At 51.4% G+C, this 12,903-nt stretch overlaps 1 protein-coding gene across 1 annotated transcript; it reads right to left on the bottom strand.

The window, feature by feature from the left end:
• Positions 1-218: 218 nt before the first annotated feature.
• On the bottom strand, positions 219-12,287 carry E2F4 (E2F transcription factor 4; the record flags this gene model as incomplete). Its single annotated transcript, XM_082005801.1, has 10 exons — positions 12,001-12,287; positions 10,468-10,577; positions 9,760-9,932; positions 9,234-9,272; positions 6,125-6,186; positions 5,486-5,771; positions 4,542-4,733; positions 3,320-3,367; positions 682-726; positions 219-334 (listed from the first exon to the last, which is right to left on the bottom strand). The coding sequence occupies exons 1-10, from the start codon at positions 12,145-12,147 to the stop codon at positions 219-221; spliced, it is 1,218 nt and encodes a 405-aa protein (XP_081861927.1). The 5' UTR covers positions 12,148-12,287.
• Between the last annotated feature and the right edge of the window lie 616 nt (positions 12,288-12,903).

Consider the following 12,903-nt stretch of genomic DNA (forward strand, 5'->3'; position numbering starts at 1 on the left):
GTTGCACACGCATCTTGCACGTGCAACAGAGGAAGAGGAAGAAGCTACGGGGAGGCTCCCAGCCTGCAAGTCCACACCTCTTGGTTCTGAGTCCATATGAGAGCATCTCTGAATCGCTCACTCATCGAGCTCTAGCACAAAAGGAATCCAAAAATAGACACTTTCCAAAGAGTTACAAAACGGTCTGTGTTTGCGAGGCTCGCAGCCGCACTGAGAAGTCAGAGGTTGAGGACAGGCACGTCAAAGAGGTCACAGACGCCTTCGCTCTCATCCAGGTTATAGATGTAGTCGTGATCTCCAGGTGGAGGGGAGAGGCGGAGCAAGGGAGCAAACACTGGGGAAAGAGAAGCCCACGGTTGGTTACAAAACTCAGCACTCCCACACCTAGCCAAGAGCTGCCGATGGGCGCTGAGCTGCGGAGCCACGAGGAGACCACCCTGTAGGAACAGTCTTTCAGCTTGCTTCAAATCAGCCTTGTGGTATGGAAGAAGAGACAGGCTCTTCTGGTCCTCACACCTCTCTCGGGGGCAGGCAGGACAGTGAGAACGGAGTCTGTGTCCAGAACCCAGAAAAGGTGAGGGCGAGCCTGCAGTCGCAAGGCTGTCAGCTGGGTAAAGTCACACAGCGTGGTCTTCCTCCCCCAGAAAGGCCACACCATGAGGGGGAGACTCAAAGACTCACCTTCAGATGACATCAGCTCCTCCAGCAGCTCAGAGTTCATACATTCTGGGGAGGAGATGAGCACGGTTAAGCATGCAGTCTGCTTTCCTGGTGTGCCCCTGTGTAATTCCTCACCCCGGTTATCCCTACTCTGGCTAAGGCACTGAGTGTGCAGCAGGCAGTGGGGACAGGAGGCTTGGGCCTCTTGCCATGGGCAAAGGGAAATCTATGTCAGACTATTGAAGCTACATCAAAAAAATTCTGCAGGCATTTTCCCCCTGCTTTAGCTCAGCCGTACCAGAACCAGTCTCCTTCATACGACAGGCTGGGCATGCTAGCTGGTGCCCCAAACTTCTCCAAAGGAAACTCTTCAACGTGCGCCTGAAACTGAGCTGGTAAAGCCCAACATATTCACAGTCCTCAATTACCCACCAACTTTGCTGAGAGTGGGGAAAAATTTCAAAAACAAATGAGCTGTTCCAGGAGCACTAGAACTAATGAGCCTCCGGTTTCCTCCAGATTTGTGTCCTCCTAATTCGCTCCCCTTGCCCCACGGCTGTGCTGTGGTTAATCCAGCCATAGGCCCTGGCAGATTCGCTGGCTGCCCGCTGCCAAAGAGAACGAACATCTGAGCTCTGCATATCCTTCCTTAACGAGGCAGTATCTCTGCACTCCCCTCTAATGACCCCACAAAACTGTAAAAAAAAAAAAAAATCTCTGAAATGTCATTCCCTCCTCCAGCGTTGTTACTCTTGGCTAGCAGGTTCACGAGGCGCTTGAAGGGTAGGCAGACAAGCAGCCAGACAAGGCACGTGCAAGTCAATCTCTTCAAGAAACCAAGCGTTTGAAAACAACTTTCTGAATACCTCTCACTTTCCCAAGTTCAGTTAGTGCATATCTAACTCAATCTAACTGGCTTGAACAAGATACTACCCACGCTTGAAATAAGCTTTCACAGAAGAAATTGATCAGCCCATTTTCAAGACGCTTATCCACAGCAGGCTGTTTCTTAGAGAACAGGAACCTACCTGCCTAATTCAGTGCTATGAGATGAATTCTCTCATCTCATTCAACACCAAGTGACTAGGCAGGACTAATACCAGCTTCAATAAACAGCAATTAAATGCAGAACCTGCATTCTTAGATCGGGGCTGGTAATATAGCAGGGTGTGTATATGCGTGTGTTGAAATTCTTTTTTTTCCTCCAGGATATGAGTTTAAAACAAGCATCCATTTAAAAAACGGAGAAAACCACGCAGAAAAAATAATTCCAATACAAAACGCTAAGGAAGAACTCCAGGCTCTTGCAGCTTAAACTGCATAGCCTTAAAGCAGCCGCCAGTGCCAGGGCGACTGCACGGGGATGACAGAGACTGCATGGAGCATGCTGCAAGGCCCGTTTCCCTCAGCTCTGCACTGTTGCTTTTTTACAGTCCTGAGCTTTGCCTCAGCAGCTGTCGACTCTGTTTTGCAGAACGCAGCTTTCGTTTGCAATTCAATAGCGGATCACAGTTAAGAATATGACTTTGCCGTGTTGCGTTGTCCTTCACTCCTGGATCTCCTTAATCCTCCAAATTGGCAAGATAAAACAACATACGTTACTGTAGACAGCAAACATCTCCTTTTTAATAGGGTTCACAAAGTCACATAGTACAGTTAGTTTGGGTTAAGCTAGATCTTCCACATGGGCTAGGGCCTTGCAGCAGTTTACGTTTCACATTGCAAAGTCAAATTTATTCTTCAGAGTACTCAGTCATTACCAAAACCTCACCCACTGCCTACAGCAGCAAGTGCTGAGCAGGGAGGAAAGGTGTTTTCCAAGGCTGACTGCGGAGCCCAGGGCTCCTAGCACACAGATCGGGGGCTCGTGCACGGGCATTTGGGACCGTGGGGTTTTTACACCAAGGCAGCACCTTTCACAAAGCACCTGCTACAGCACAGGGGACACACATCCTGTCACCACCGCAAAAGCGCTTGCATGTACTCAGCTCTGCCTAGCTGCAGGGCTAGAAAGTATTACACCAGCACTGAAGGGAAATAAATGTGCAAATAGAGTTTCCCAGTTTAGGCTTATGTTAGACCAAATTCCTTCACCTCTCCTGCTCGTAGGCCCACAGTCTGTCCCACCCTTAGGCAGTGACACCCAGACATTCCTTGGACAGAGACAGAACTAAGACAAGCAACAGCATCCCCTCCCCTACTGCTCCAAAATTACTAGCGTCACCAAAACCACTGAGGGATATTTCAGAGAGAGAAGACTATCTCCCTAGACTATTTCCTTGGATTAGCCTCGGGCAGGCTACAGCTGAAACATGACTAACAGGGATTTTTCATGCGTGCCAACAAGCTGGAGAAGGAGCATGGGAAGCCAGAGCACAGATTAGTGTTGGCATGGGGAAGGGAAAGCCCTCATCTACACGCTGCAGGGCAAGCTAACAGAGGTTGCTGGCAACAGGAAGACAGAAAAATACATACAGAAACCAGTAATTTTAAGAGTCTGTAACTACAAGTAGAGAGCCAGCAGCCAGCAACGACCACAAGCACCTTACAAAACCACAACCCCGAAAAATAATCCAAAAAGAGAGTGAATAAAACAAACTGTCCCACTTCTGTGGGTAGATGGGCACAGAACAAAGCCGTGATCAGGGAATGAACATACCTCTCGTTGGATCAAACATCTCTGACAGCTCTTTGGGAAGTTCCAGTACTGCAAATACAACAAACCAATGGTTTGCATCGTTACATGAAGAGTCTGAAATACTTTACAGCATAATCACCTACTGTCCTACTCAATCCTTGTGCACCCAAATCATCCTACGCCATCTGGAAATTCTGCTCCCATGCCCCATGTCACATATCTCTGCTGAAATCATCAGCAATACTTAAGCTGGACTACTTTAAAATAGATCTGTAGGAGCCGCGAGACATGAACAAGTTATCACAGTCAGCAGCTCCAAAGTAATTGCCCGTATGTAAGCCTCACACGGCGTCAGCGCCCGTACACAACCTCGATTTATCTTCTGTAGGATGGGGGCATGCCTTCAGAGAGTCAGCACAGGCCCACCGGGACATGGCAAGCTAGATGCACATTAAAGGCTTAATTCTACAATCGAGGCTACTCCAGGATGAAGACAGAGAGTTCACGCTTCTCTTGGACACGCTAGCTGCAGAAGTGTGAAGAAGCAGTGCGTGAGCTACATTTGAGCAAGATTTCCTCTTCTAACCGTAACTCTATTTAGAGTGTTTCTGGAGTGAAGGCAGGCTTCAAAACCTTGGAGCCGTGTGTCTTACTTACAGGATGCTTTTCTGTCCTTGGGCCAGCCTGCCATTTCCTGGCACAAAGCTCAAATGTTCCTTGTTTAAAGCCCATTTCACCTCACCGAGCACATCAGGAAGCTCCCCAAATATACACTGAGAGATCGTTAAGACCACAAGATCACTAAAGATAGACGTATTTCTGAGTAAAGGAGGAAGACAGAGGCTAGAGCTCTCCTAATAAAGGAAAACTCCCCACCAGTTACAAAGGCGCTCCCAGTGACGGCTGGAAATTCTATAGCTTTATGGAGTCTCAAAAATTGGACCTAGCACTACAGAGGGGACTGAAAGGGAATAATTCTACATAGAACAGCAGAGGCGTGTGCCACGCGAGTGTCCCTTGCATATTTTCTAGTACTGGTGTCACAGGAAACATCAGGATGCTAGACATGATAGTCACCTTCTCACCAGGTTCCCCAGCACCCTCACAGGGAAATGCCTACTCATCCCTCGCAGACAGCGAAGGCAGAATGGACTTCAGGTTCCTCCTCCAGGGCCAGCAGCCTTTCCCTCGCTCCAAGCGGCACACTCTTGGAGCAACACATGAAACGAGGGTGCATACTCACTTCCCGTGGGGTCGGGCTTGATCGGCTCAAAGGAGGTAGAGGGACTGGGTAGGACGGAGCTGCTGTCCAGGGAGGCAGAGGACTGTAGCGGCTGGGTGTCCAACCCGGTCAGCTGGCCGGCCGATACCGATGCATTGCTGAGGGGGTCAAAGTCGCTGCTGCTCTTGGCCTCTGCCGCTGAGACACCGCATTCTGGAAAGAGCCACAGACAGACACAGGAATGTCATCTCCCGCCAGCCCCAAAGCAAGCAGCTGCCGCATAGACCGAACGCTCACTGGCAATGCTGGCCAAGCACAGACAGCTGCATAGGAAGAAGGCTTCTTGCTTTCACCCAGCAAAAAACTCCGAGGTCCTGCTGCAGTTCTGCTGGAGAGCGGTCTCGGTGGTGCCAGGCTGCACGTAAGCCAAGAGCATGCTCTCACAGCGGTTAACACAAGCTGGGTAGTAAGCTACACCGGGAGAAGTGTGGCCAGCACACTGAGGGAAGTTATTATCCTCCTGCTTGGCACTGAGGCAGCACTTGGAATGCTGTGTCCAGCTTTGGCCACCCGCCAGTTCAAGAAAGATGTGAAGAAGATCCAGCTTAGGGCTACCAAGATGGCCAAGGGGTCTAGAGCACATGGCTTACAAGGAGGGGTGGAGGGAGCTGGACTTGTTCAGTCAGGCAAAGAGAAGTCTAAGGGCAATCTAACAGCAGCTTGCAGCCCCCACCACTGCTCCTCCAGGCTGGCACTACCCCCCTCAAGTCTTATTTTCATTAACACAGCCAGTCCAACTAATCAAGACAAAAGAAAAGGCTCGCTGCAGCCAGGGCAGGGGTGCCCCCTTGGCCAAGAGCTGACAATGCTGCACGACCAGCAGTGCCAGCCTTGGCCAGGCCGAGGAACGTACTCTCCTTTGTCGGCCACCGTCCCGTTCCTGCCTCCTGCAGCCTCCCTCTCACCTGTGCTTGCGGCTTTCTGCGTGGGAGGGCTATGGTCCTGCGTGCTGGTAGGTGTCGGCGTAGAGGGCTGGGTGCTGCTGGGAACGGATGCCTCCTGGAACTGGGCGAGTGGTGGTATCTGCGGTTTCGAGGGTGCAACTGCCTGGCACTGAATGAGGTCTTCAGGGGGAGGGACAGGTAGTACGACAGGAGGAGAGCTCCAAGCATCTTTGTTTACTAAGAGAACATCAATGGGACCACTGGTGCTCTTCAGGTGGATCTGATATTTCTTCTGCCCATTTAGGCCCTGAGAAAAGTAAAAAGGAAAACACAACCATACGTTAAATGCCCTTTTCAATCGGAACAGGAATTTCCCAGAGGCAAGACATGCTGTCCAGACAGTTCAGCACGGTTCCACACACAATTCCCCCGACTCCCAGGACTGTCCTCTCCCCTGGTGCTCCTGCAATTACTCACGTACTTCCAAACAACAGAGTTTCCTAGCAACTATTTAATATCTGGAGGCTTCCTTGGGTTGCCAGTTCCTCCAACTCCAAATTCCTGACTGCCAACTGACCAGCCTGGTCAACCCAGCAACAACCCCTGCCCCGAGACACACACACACACCCCCTGCAGTCTGCCCACTCATTTATCGCTCACCTCAGGGATGGGAACCTCCAAACGCGTGCCTGATGGAGCTCGAATCGCAAGGAGGGTGTCTCCTGTGAAAAACAGACTGGTCAGCACTCAGTGGGCACAAACTGTTCTGATGATAATTAAGCACTGACAAAGAGCCCCTCCTCAAAGCACCCTGTGTTCTGCCCTCCCTTCCTTGGAGGACTGCGATTTACACCCATCTGAGCTGCTAAGCATACCATACAGGTCCCAATGTGCCAACCACTCAGGGCACAAAGAACCTGCAAAGTTTCTCCCAAAACAACCCTAAAGTTTTTTAGCAGCATCCTTAACAGAACTAACCTTTCTTTCCCTCAGAAGGGCTTAAATTCATTCTTAAGAACAACTGAATCCTAAGGGAAAGATCCTTCACTCTGTTGTCACAAGCTTTTAGGTTTGAATGTAAATCCATGAGCGCACAACTCGGAGCTGCACTGCCAGCGGCAAGACGGTGTAGAACTAGGCTGAAGGGCCAGGCTGCTAACGACGTGGCAGCCTCGTGCCGGAGGACCTATACCCAAAACCAACACAGGTGGGGTTGGGAGGCAGGCTGAAAGCATCTTTCCTTTTCAAGTTCTGCAGCTCCTTAAGACCTACGCCCCTAATAACAGGCGAGCAGCTTCCAGTCCATACCCAGCTTTACGTTTAATGTGAGAAACACGAACAGAGAAATACCGGTGCTGTGAACATTAGACGTATTCAGAGCGAGCAGTTAGCAGCTTTCATTTGGAACGTTTAAGCTTTAGTGTGGTCAGGGTTCACACTTCACCGGAATTCTGCATTAAGCTTCACTTGATAATTAAGGCAGAAGATCCCCAGAGCGATGAGAGAGGGTGGACAGCAGAAGAGCACACCCTTTCATTTCAGGCAGGCAATCAAAGGTCAGATCAGCAAAAGGTACAGGGATTAAAAATACCACAGGATGGCATTCCTTTAACAAATCTGTGATTGCTAAGTGACATTAAAAATGCACAATAAAACTCAAAGACCAAAGCTTGAGCTTTAAGAACTGTTAGTTTCAAATTCAGGTGCTGTGTTTCTATCTCCCTTGATAGCTACGTCCCTAATACTTTCACAAAACAGCATACAGTGTGTTTCCACTTCCTTTTTGATCCTGCAAGTGCAAAATGCATCACAGGAACAGATGGGAAATTTGTGTTTCCCAGTCACTAAAAACTAACATAGTCTTTTTTTTTTTTTTTAATTTAATCCCAATAATGAATCCGTATTTGACAAGAGTCCAAGCATGGAAATCTTCAAGCCCTAATTCACTTTGAAAAAGTGAGTTCAGTAGCAGCCAACCAGAAAAACCAGGAGCTGGAGCCTGCACCACAGTTCAAGAACACAAGAGGTCCAACAAAGAATCTCTGCAAGGCTCAGGTGCCCAGGAGAGGGGAAAAAAAAAAAAAAAAAGTGTCATGTAAGGCATATTCATACAGGAAAACTGAACAGATGACGGAAAAACCTGGATCAAGCCTCTGTTCTAGAAGGAATTCAGGTCTGCCTGAAAAGTAAGACCTAATTTCTGCCCGTTTTGGTGAGGTCTGACTTGAGACACAAACAGGTTTACAAAAAACAGGTGCAATAAAATGCAAAACACTCAGTCAACCAAGCAATAAGCTGTCTGCTGGTCTCCAGTAAACTCTTCCAGACTGCTATGAGCTATCTGGCCCCAAGCACCATCAAACTGAAAACACAATCCCTGCCCCCCAAAAAAGTGGTAGCTTAAATCAAAGTAAAGCAAAGGGGATGGTGCTGCATAAGTTAGCAGTGAGAACGTGGGCAGTATAAAATCTGGTGAACAAGGAAAGGCCACAACAAAGGCAAAGACGAAAGACAGAAGAGCTGATGAAGGGCAGGGTGAGAAGAGTGCTTAGAAGAGAGGAGGAGAGAGTCAGATAAGGACATGGCTTAGTGGGCACGGTGGTGTCGGGTTGACAGTTGGACTTGATGATCTTAAAGGTCTTCTCCAACCTTATCTGTGAGATAAAGGGTGAGATTAGGCATGGCTGGTGGAGGTCAGGATAAGTAGCTTCAATCTCTGCTGCAAGCAAGCAGATGCAGGTTGCGCGGGGTCAGGAGAGGTCAGGTGTCCACCGAAGCAGAAAGGAGCTGCGACTCCACACCACTACAGCCCAGAAGAGCAGTTTACGTACTGCAGACTGCTGCATTGCACGCTGGCCACTGGGGATTTTTTTTTTTTTGGTCCTCCAGCTATCATTAAAATTGGCAATAGAGAAGAAACAGGGACTCGTTGTGGGTTTTCTTCACTTTTGCCCAGCAGAGACAGAATTATGGCTCCTCACAGCTTTAGGCAGGCAGTACACAAGGGAGTGAGGTCACAGCAAGCAGTGTATTCCCTTCTGCCCTGCTCTTCACTCTTGCGTTCTTGTTAGCAAAGGGCATGATGCAGCTGAGGGACCACTTTTTATATTATTTTCCTGCTTACACTCAGATTTCTACCATGCAATAGAATTTGCTTCCTATAATTAGAACATTGTCCACTCAAGGCCTTAAAATCAAAGGCTTCTAACATAACACACATACACCCACACAGTGTCACCCAGCAAAAAGACTTCCTTAGGAATAAGCAAAAAAAAAAAATTTAATATGCCCACATTTTAAGCTATTTGAATCACAGAATCATTAAGGTTGGAAAAGATCTTTAAGATCCCCAAGGCCAACCATCAACCCAACACCACCATGCCCACTAAACCATGTCCCCAAGTGCCACGTCCACACATTTTTTGAACACCTCCAGTGATGGTGACTCCACCTCCCTGGGCAGCCTGTTCCAATGTTTGACCACTCTCTCCATAAAGAAATTTTTCCTAATAACCAATCTAAACATAGCAGCTGTGTTCCTTTAAACACAAGTAGAAGAAACCGCCTGACCCCTCCGATGGTGGCAAGAAAGCTACAACTCAGTTGTACCCAAACCCAGGATGGCGTCAGAGCTCGCATTAGGTTTAACTTGATGCTCTTGGGCAGCCTGTGGTCCGCTGTCTCCTCTTTCCTGGAGAAAGGAGAGCAGCCAGGACAGACTGAGAGGACTGCAGCGTTACATCTTTACAATGGAGCACCATTTCCTCACCTGTGAAGCACTTGCAGATATCTTCATGTGTCACGTACGCTAATGTTCCCAAGGTTAAGGATAAAGGCTACAGCTTCCTGCGCAAACAGAGAACTCAAAGGGCACCTGGCGTTTCCTTCCCGCGCACAAGAAACACCATTCCCAGAAAGCTCTCCACGCCCCACTCTGAAGTGGTCTGCAGGCAAGGTCTGCAAGCTACATACTCGTGAGAGCTGACATCCTAAGATAGGCAAGCCACAGGAGCAGCTCTGCACTCAAGAAAGTGGCACCTGTGACTCGGAGCGATGCACTTTTCTCATCATGGTAAGCATTACGGTGTTTTTTACTTCAAAAAGCCAGACATGAAGCTGGGCACTGCAGAGCAAGCTGGTGCCCAGGCTGGAACACCCTAATTTCAAAGGCAGGCACTGCCTCTTGACCCTTTCAGTGCAGAACCTCCAGCAACATCAGGTCACCACCACCCCAGCCCTCAGGTCTCTGCTTTTCAGCCCCGCAAGCAAACAGGGAGACAGAGTAATCAGTTCACACAAAGGATATCGACTGTTCTGCACGTCTTCTGTAACATTTTTGATGCTCTGCTGAACCCACATCTTCTGCTGCTCCAGCTCCTGTTCTCGCTGCTCTAGGTCCTCTATATCTGCCTTCAGCTCGATAAGTTTGTGAGCTATTTCACGTGTGTTGCAGCCAGGACCCACCCCTCTGTGCAAAGTAAAAAGGAGTGACATGCATCAGCCTCTGGAGGCACCCAGACCAGCCCCAGCCTCCCAGAGAGGTTGCCACCTCACTTACAGCCAACCCTGTCATACGTCAAGGCCAGATCGCCTGGAAAGCCTCATCTCTGCCCACTCCAGATCCCCACCTTCCAGCACAGCAACGTTTGGTACATCTGCCTACATGCCACAGGGCTCTCCCCCATCTCCAGTGCCATGACGGGCATCTTTTCTAGCCCAAGGCACTGCAAATGCTTGATTTGTACCAAAATGACTGCTCTGCTGTAAGAGAGACACGCCATATGTACATCAGCTTTCTCATTGCTACCATCAGCATAGCCCAGCTTGGGGAAGAACAAGCATGCACAGACTACCTTGCTTGGAGCGGGGCATTTTAACCATGGTGTCACTTAGACAACAGCCTCACGGAGCCCTGCTTGCCTGAAGAGGAAAAAGGTGCCCATACGACAAGACCTGGGCCTAGAAGGGACCTGTCAACGATTTAGATCTTCTCAGTCACTCACTTCCACTGGATACTGTTCTTGGATTTCTTCTCGATCAACCCGATGCCTTCCAGGACATTCGTGATATCGTAGATCCGTCGCTTCTGTCGCACAGCCAAGGTATCCGCAGCCTGCAAAAAGGTTAGGCACTTAACTCCAACTCTCAGGCATGTTTCACTTCTTCCTGCCCATCAGATTAATTCCTGGCCAACCACATCTCATACCTCTCTTGTCTCAGTGCCTCAAATTACAAAGCTGTGTTCTCAATGTCATTACAACCATGAGAAGAAGCCACTAACCCTTCATTCCTTTTCATACCCACCAACCTCCCCACTAAGCACAACCCAAATTCCAGCCATCTCACGCACAGTGGATCCAAAAATCACCATTCCTCAGCAGCAAAGCAGTGCTGGAAGACACTGGTCTGGCAGCCTAAAATTTCAGTGCTCCTTCAGGGTAAAAGAGATGGGGATGGGAAGAGGAACGCAGAGACCTGTCTGCATGACTGACAATAGCTTAGCAAAGTCAACATTCAAAAGGCCTTTTCTAAATCTGATCTGATGCCGCTTGATAGAGAATCAACACCTCTTCAACACCTCTTTCTTTGAAAGACAGGATGCCGGGAGGGGAGTAAGCATGGCTGTAAGGGAGGGGCTCCTGGGACTTCCCTGCCTTGCTCATGTGACTCTCCTCCCCTCGGGTTTCGGGACACGCCGGACTGTGCCGATACATCTGTTTCCACTACCACATGGCAAGGCAGTACCAGCAAGAGTTTAAGTGGCACGGCACCAACGCAGCCAGGACCAGCAATGTCAGTGGCACTGCATACAGAGCGGGTCAGCACAAGAGTGATGTTCCCTCTCACCTAACAGTAACAGACTGGGACTTCAGCGACCCAACGCTGCACAGCCGTTGAAATCACGCTAACAAATACAAATCCCACCTAATGGGCATTTTAAGCAGAAACATATTGCCCAAATCCAAAGAGACGACAGTTTGGTATGAGAGAGGACGGACACCTACAGCCAGGTGGCTCCTCCAGTCCTTCCACTTTCAGGGATTTCTGGCACTTGTCTGCTGCCTGCAAAGGGTCAGAGCGCACTCACACGCATATCCATGGAAGAGCTATTTGTAGAAACCACAGCTAAGGAACTTCACCTACAGAAGAGGCCTAGCTTTAAGTACAGTACACGCCACAAAGGCAGTTACTTCTTCTAGGTGAAGACCTTCAAAATGCAGAAGCACACAAACACCTGCAACATCAGGCAAGGTCTGCTCCCTCCTCTTTGCTGGGGAAAGCAGAGCGGCCGGGACAGACCCACGGGGTGGGGAAGAACCGCTCGGAAGGAAACAGCGGGGGGGAACATGATGGAGGCAGCTGCGGAGCCCCCGCTGCAGGCCCTCGGCGCGGCCGGCAGTACTGCCGCAGCCCCGGGGATCCCGCTTCCCCTTGCGCCTGCTGCACCGGGCGCTGCCGTGCCCCGACTTTCCCCTCAAAACCTGCTTCAGCCCCGCGGGACCGGGCCCTCACCGCCCGCCGGCAGCCCCCCGCACCAGCTTGAGGTCGAGCACGCCGTCCTTGGCTTCCTGCAGCAGCGACACGAACTTGGTGGTCAGCAGCCCCAGGCTCTTCTCGTGCCGGCTGGGCGCCCCCGCAGCCCCGCTCCCACCCCCGGGGGGCTGCGGCCCGCACTCCGCCATCTGCCCGCCGCCGGCTCCGGCTCCACCGCGCTTCCGCTTCCGGGCCGCGGGGCACGACGGGAACTTCCGGGGCGGGCGCTGGGGCGCGGGGCGGAGCCGGGGGGCGGCCGCCTGCGGGGGAGCCGGCGGGGCTGGCCCGGCCCTTCCCTTCCTTTCCCTGCCCCCGGTGGGACCCGCTGCCGGCTCCCCCGCAGGCCGCCGCTGCCCGGGCAGCTGCTCCGCCGTTACACGCTCGGCCACGCCTGTCCGCCTTGGGTTTACCCCCGGGGTGCGCCTCCGCCCCCTCGCCCTCCTGTGGTACCGAGGCCACGCTTCCATCCTGTAGCTATAGCAGCGATCGCGTGCGCGAACCCTCGCTCCGCCGGGGCGAAACCAGCGCCTTGCTGCTGCCCGTCACACGTGTCCGCCCTAAAACCTCCAGCGCGGGGGTGAAGCCTGGTCCTGTGCCGGGGGAAGGCGGTTTGTGGCGGGGGGGACGTCTCCAGGTCCGTCCCCGCTTCCCCACGCTCTCACCTTCGGGTCGGGCTGTGGCAGGTGGACCCTTTCCCGCCTGCTCCGTCCTCAGCTGGGCTCCCGCTCCAGGACGGTGAAAACACTGTCCTGGGCCGGTGTCCGTCAGGGGCACCCGTCTGTCCTGCCCGAGCCAGGCCTGCTGCGAGTGGGGCAGTGCTGGGGGCACGGCGAGGGGCTCCGTGCCCAAGGGGTGCCGGGGAGGTCGCGCAAGGTGCGACGTCTACTCCGGAGGCCTGCGGCAAC

Source organism: Phaethon aethereus, assembly GCF_964289735.1.
Source record: "Phaethon aethereus genome assembly, chromosome: 13".
Lineage (NCBI taxonomy): Eukaryota > Metazoa > Chordata > Aves > Phaethontiformes > Phaethontidae > Phaethon > Phaethon aethereus.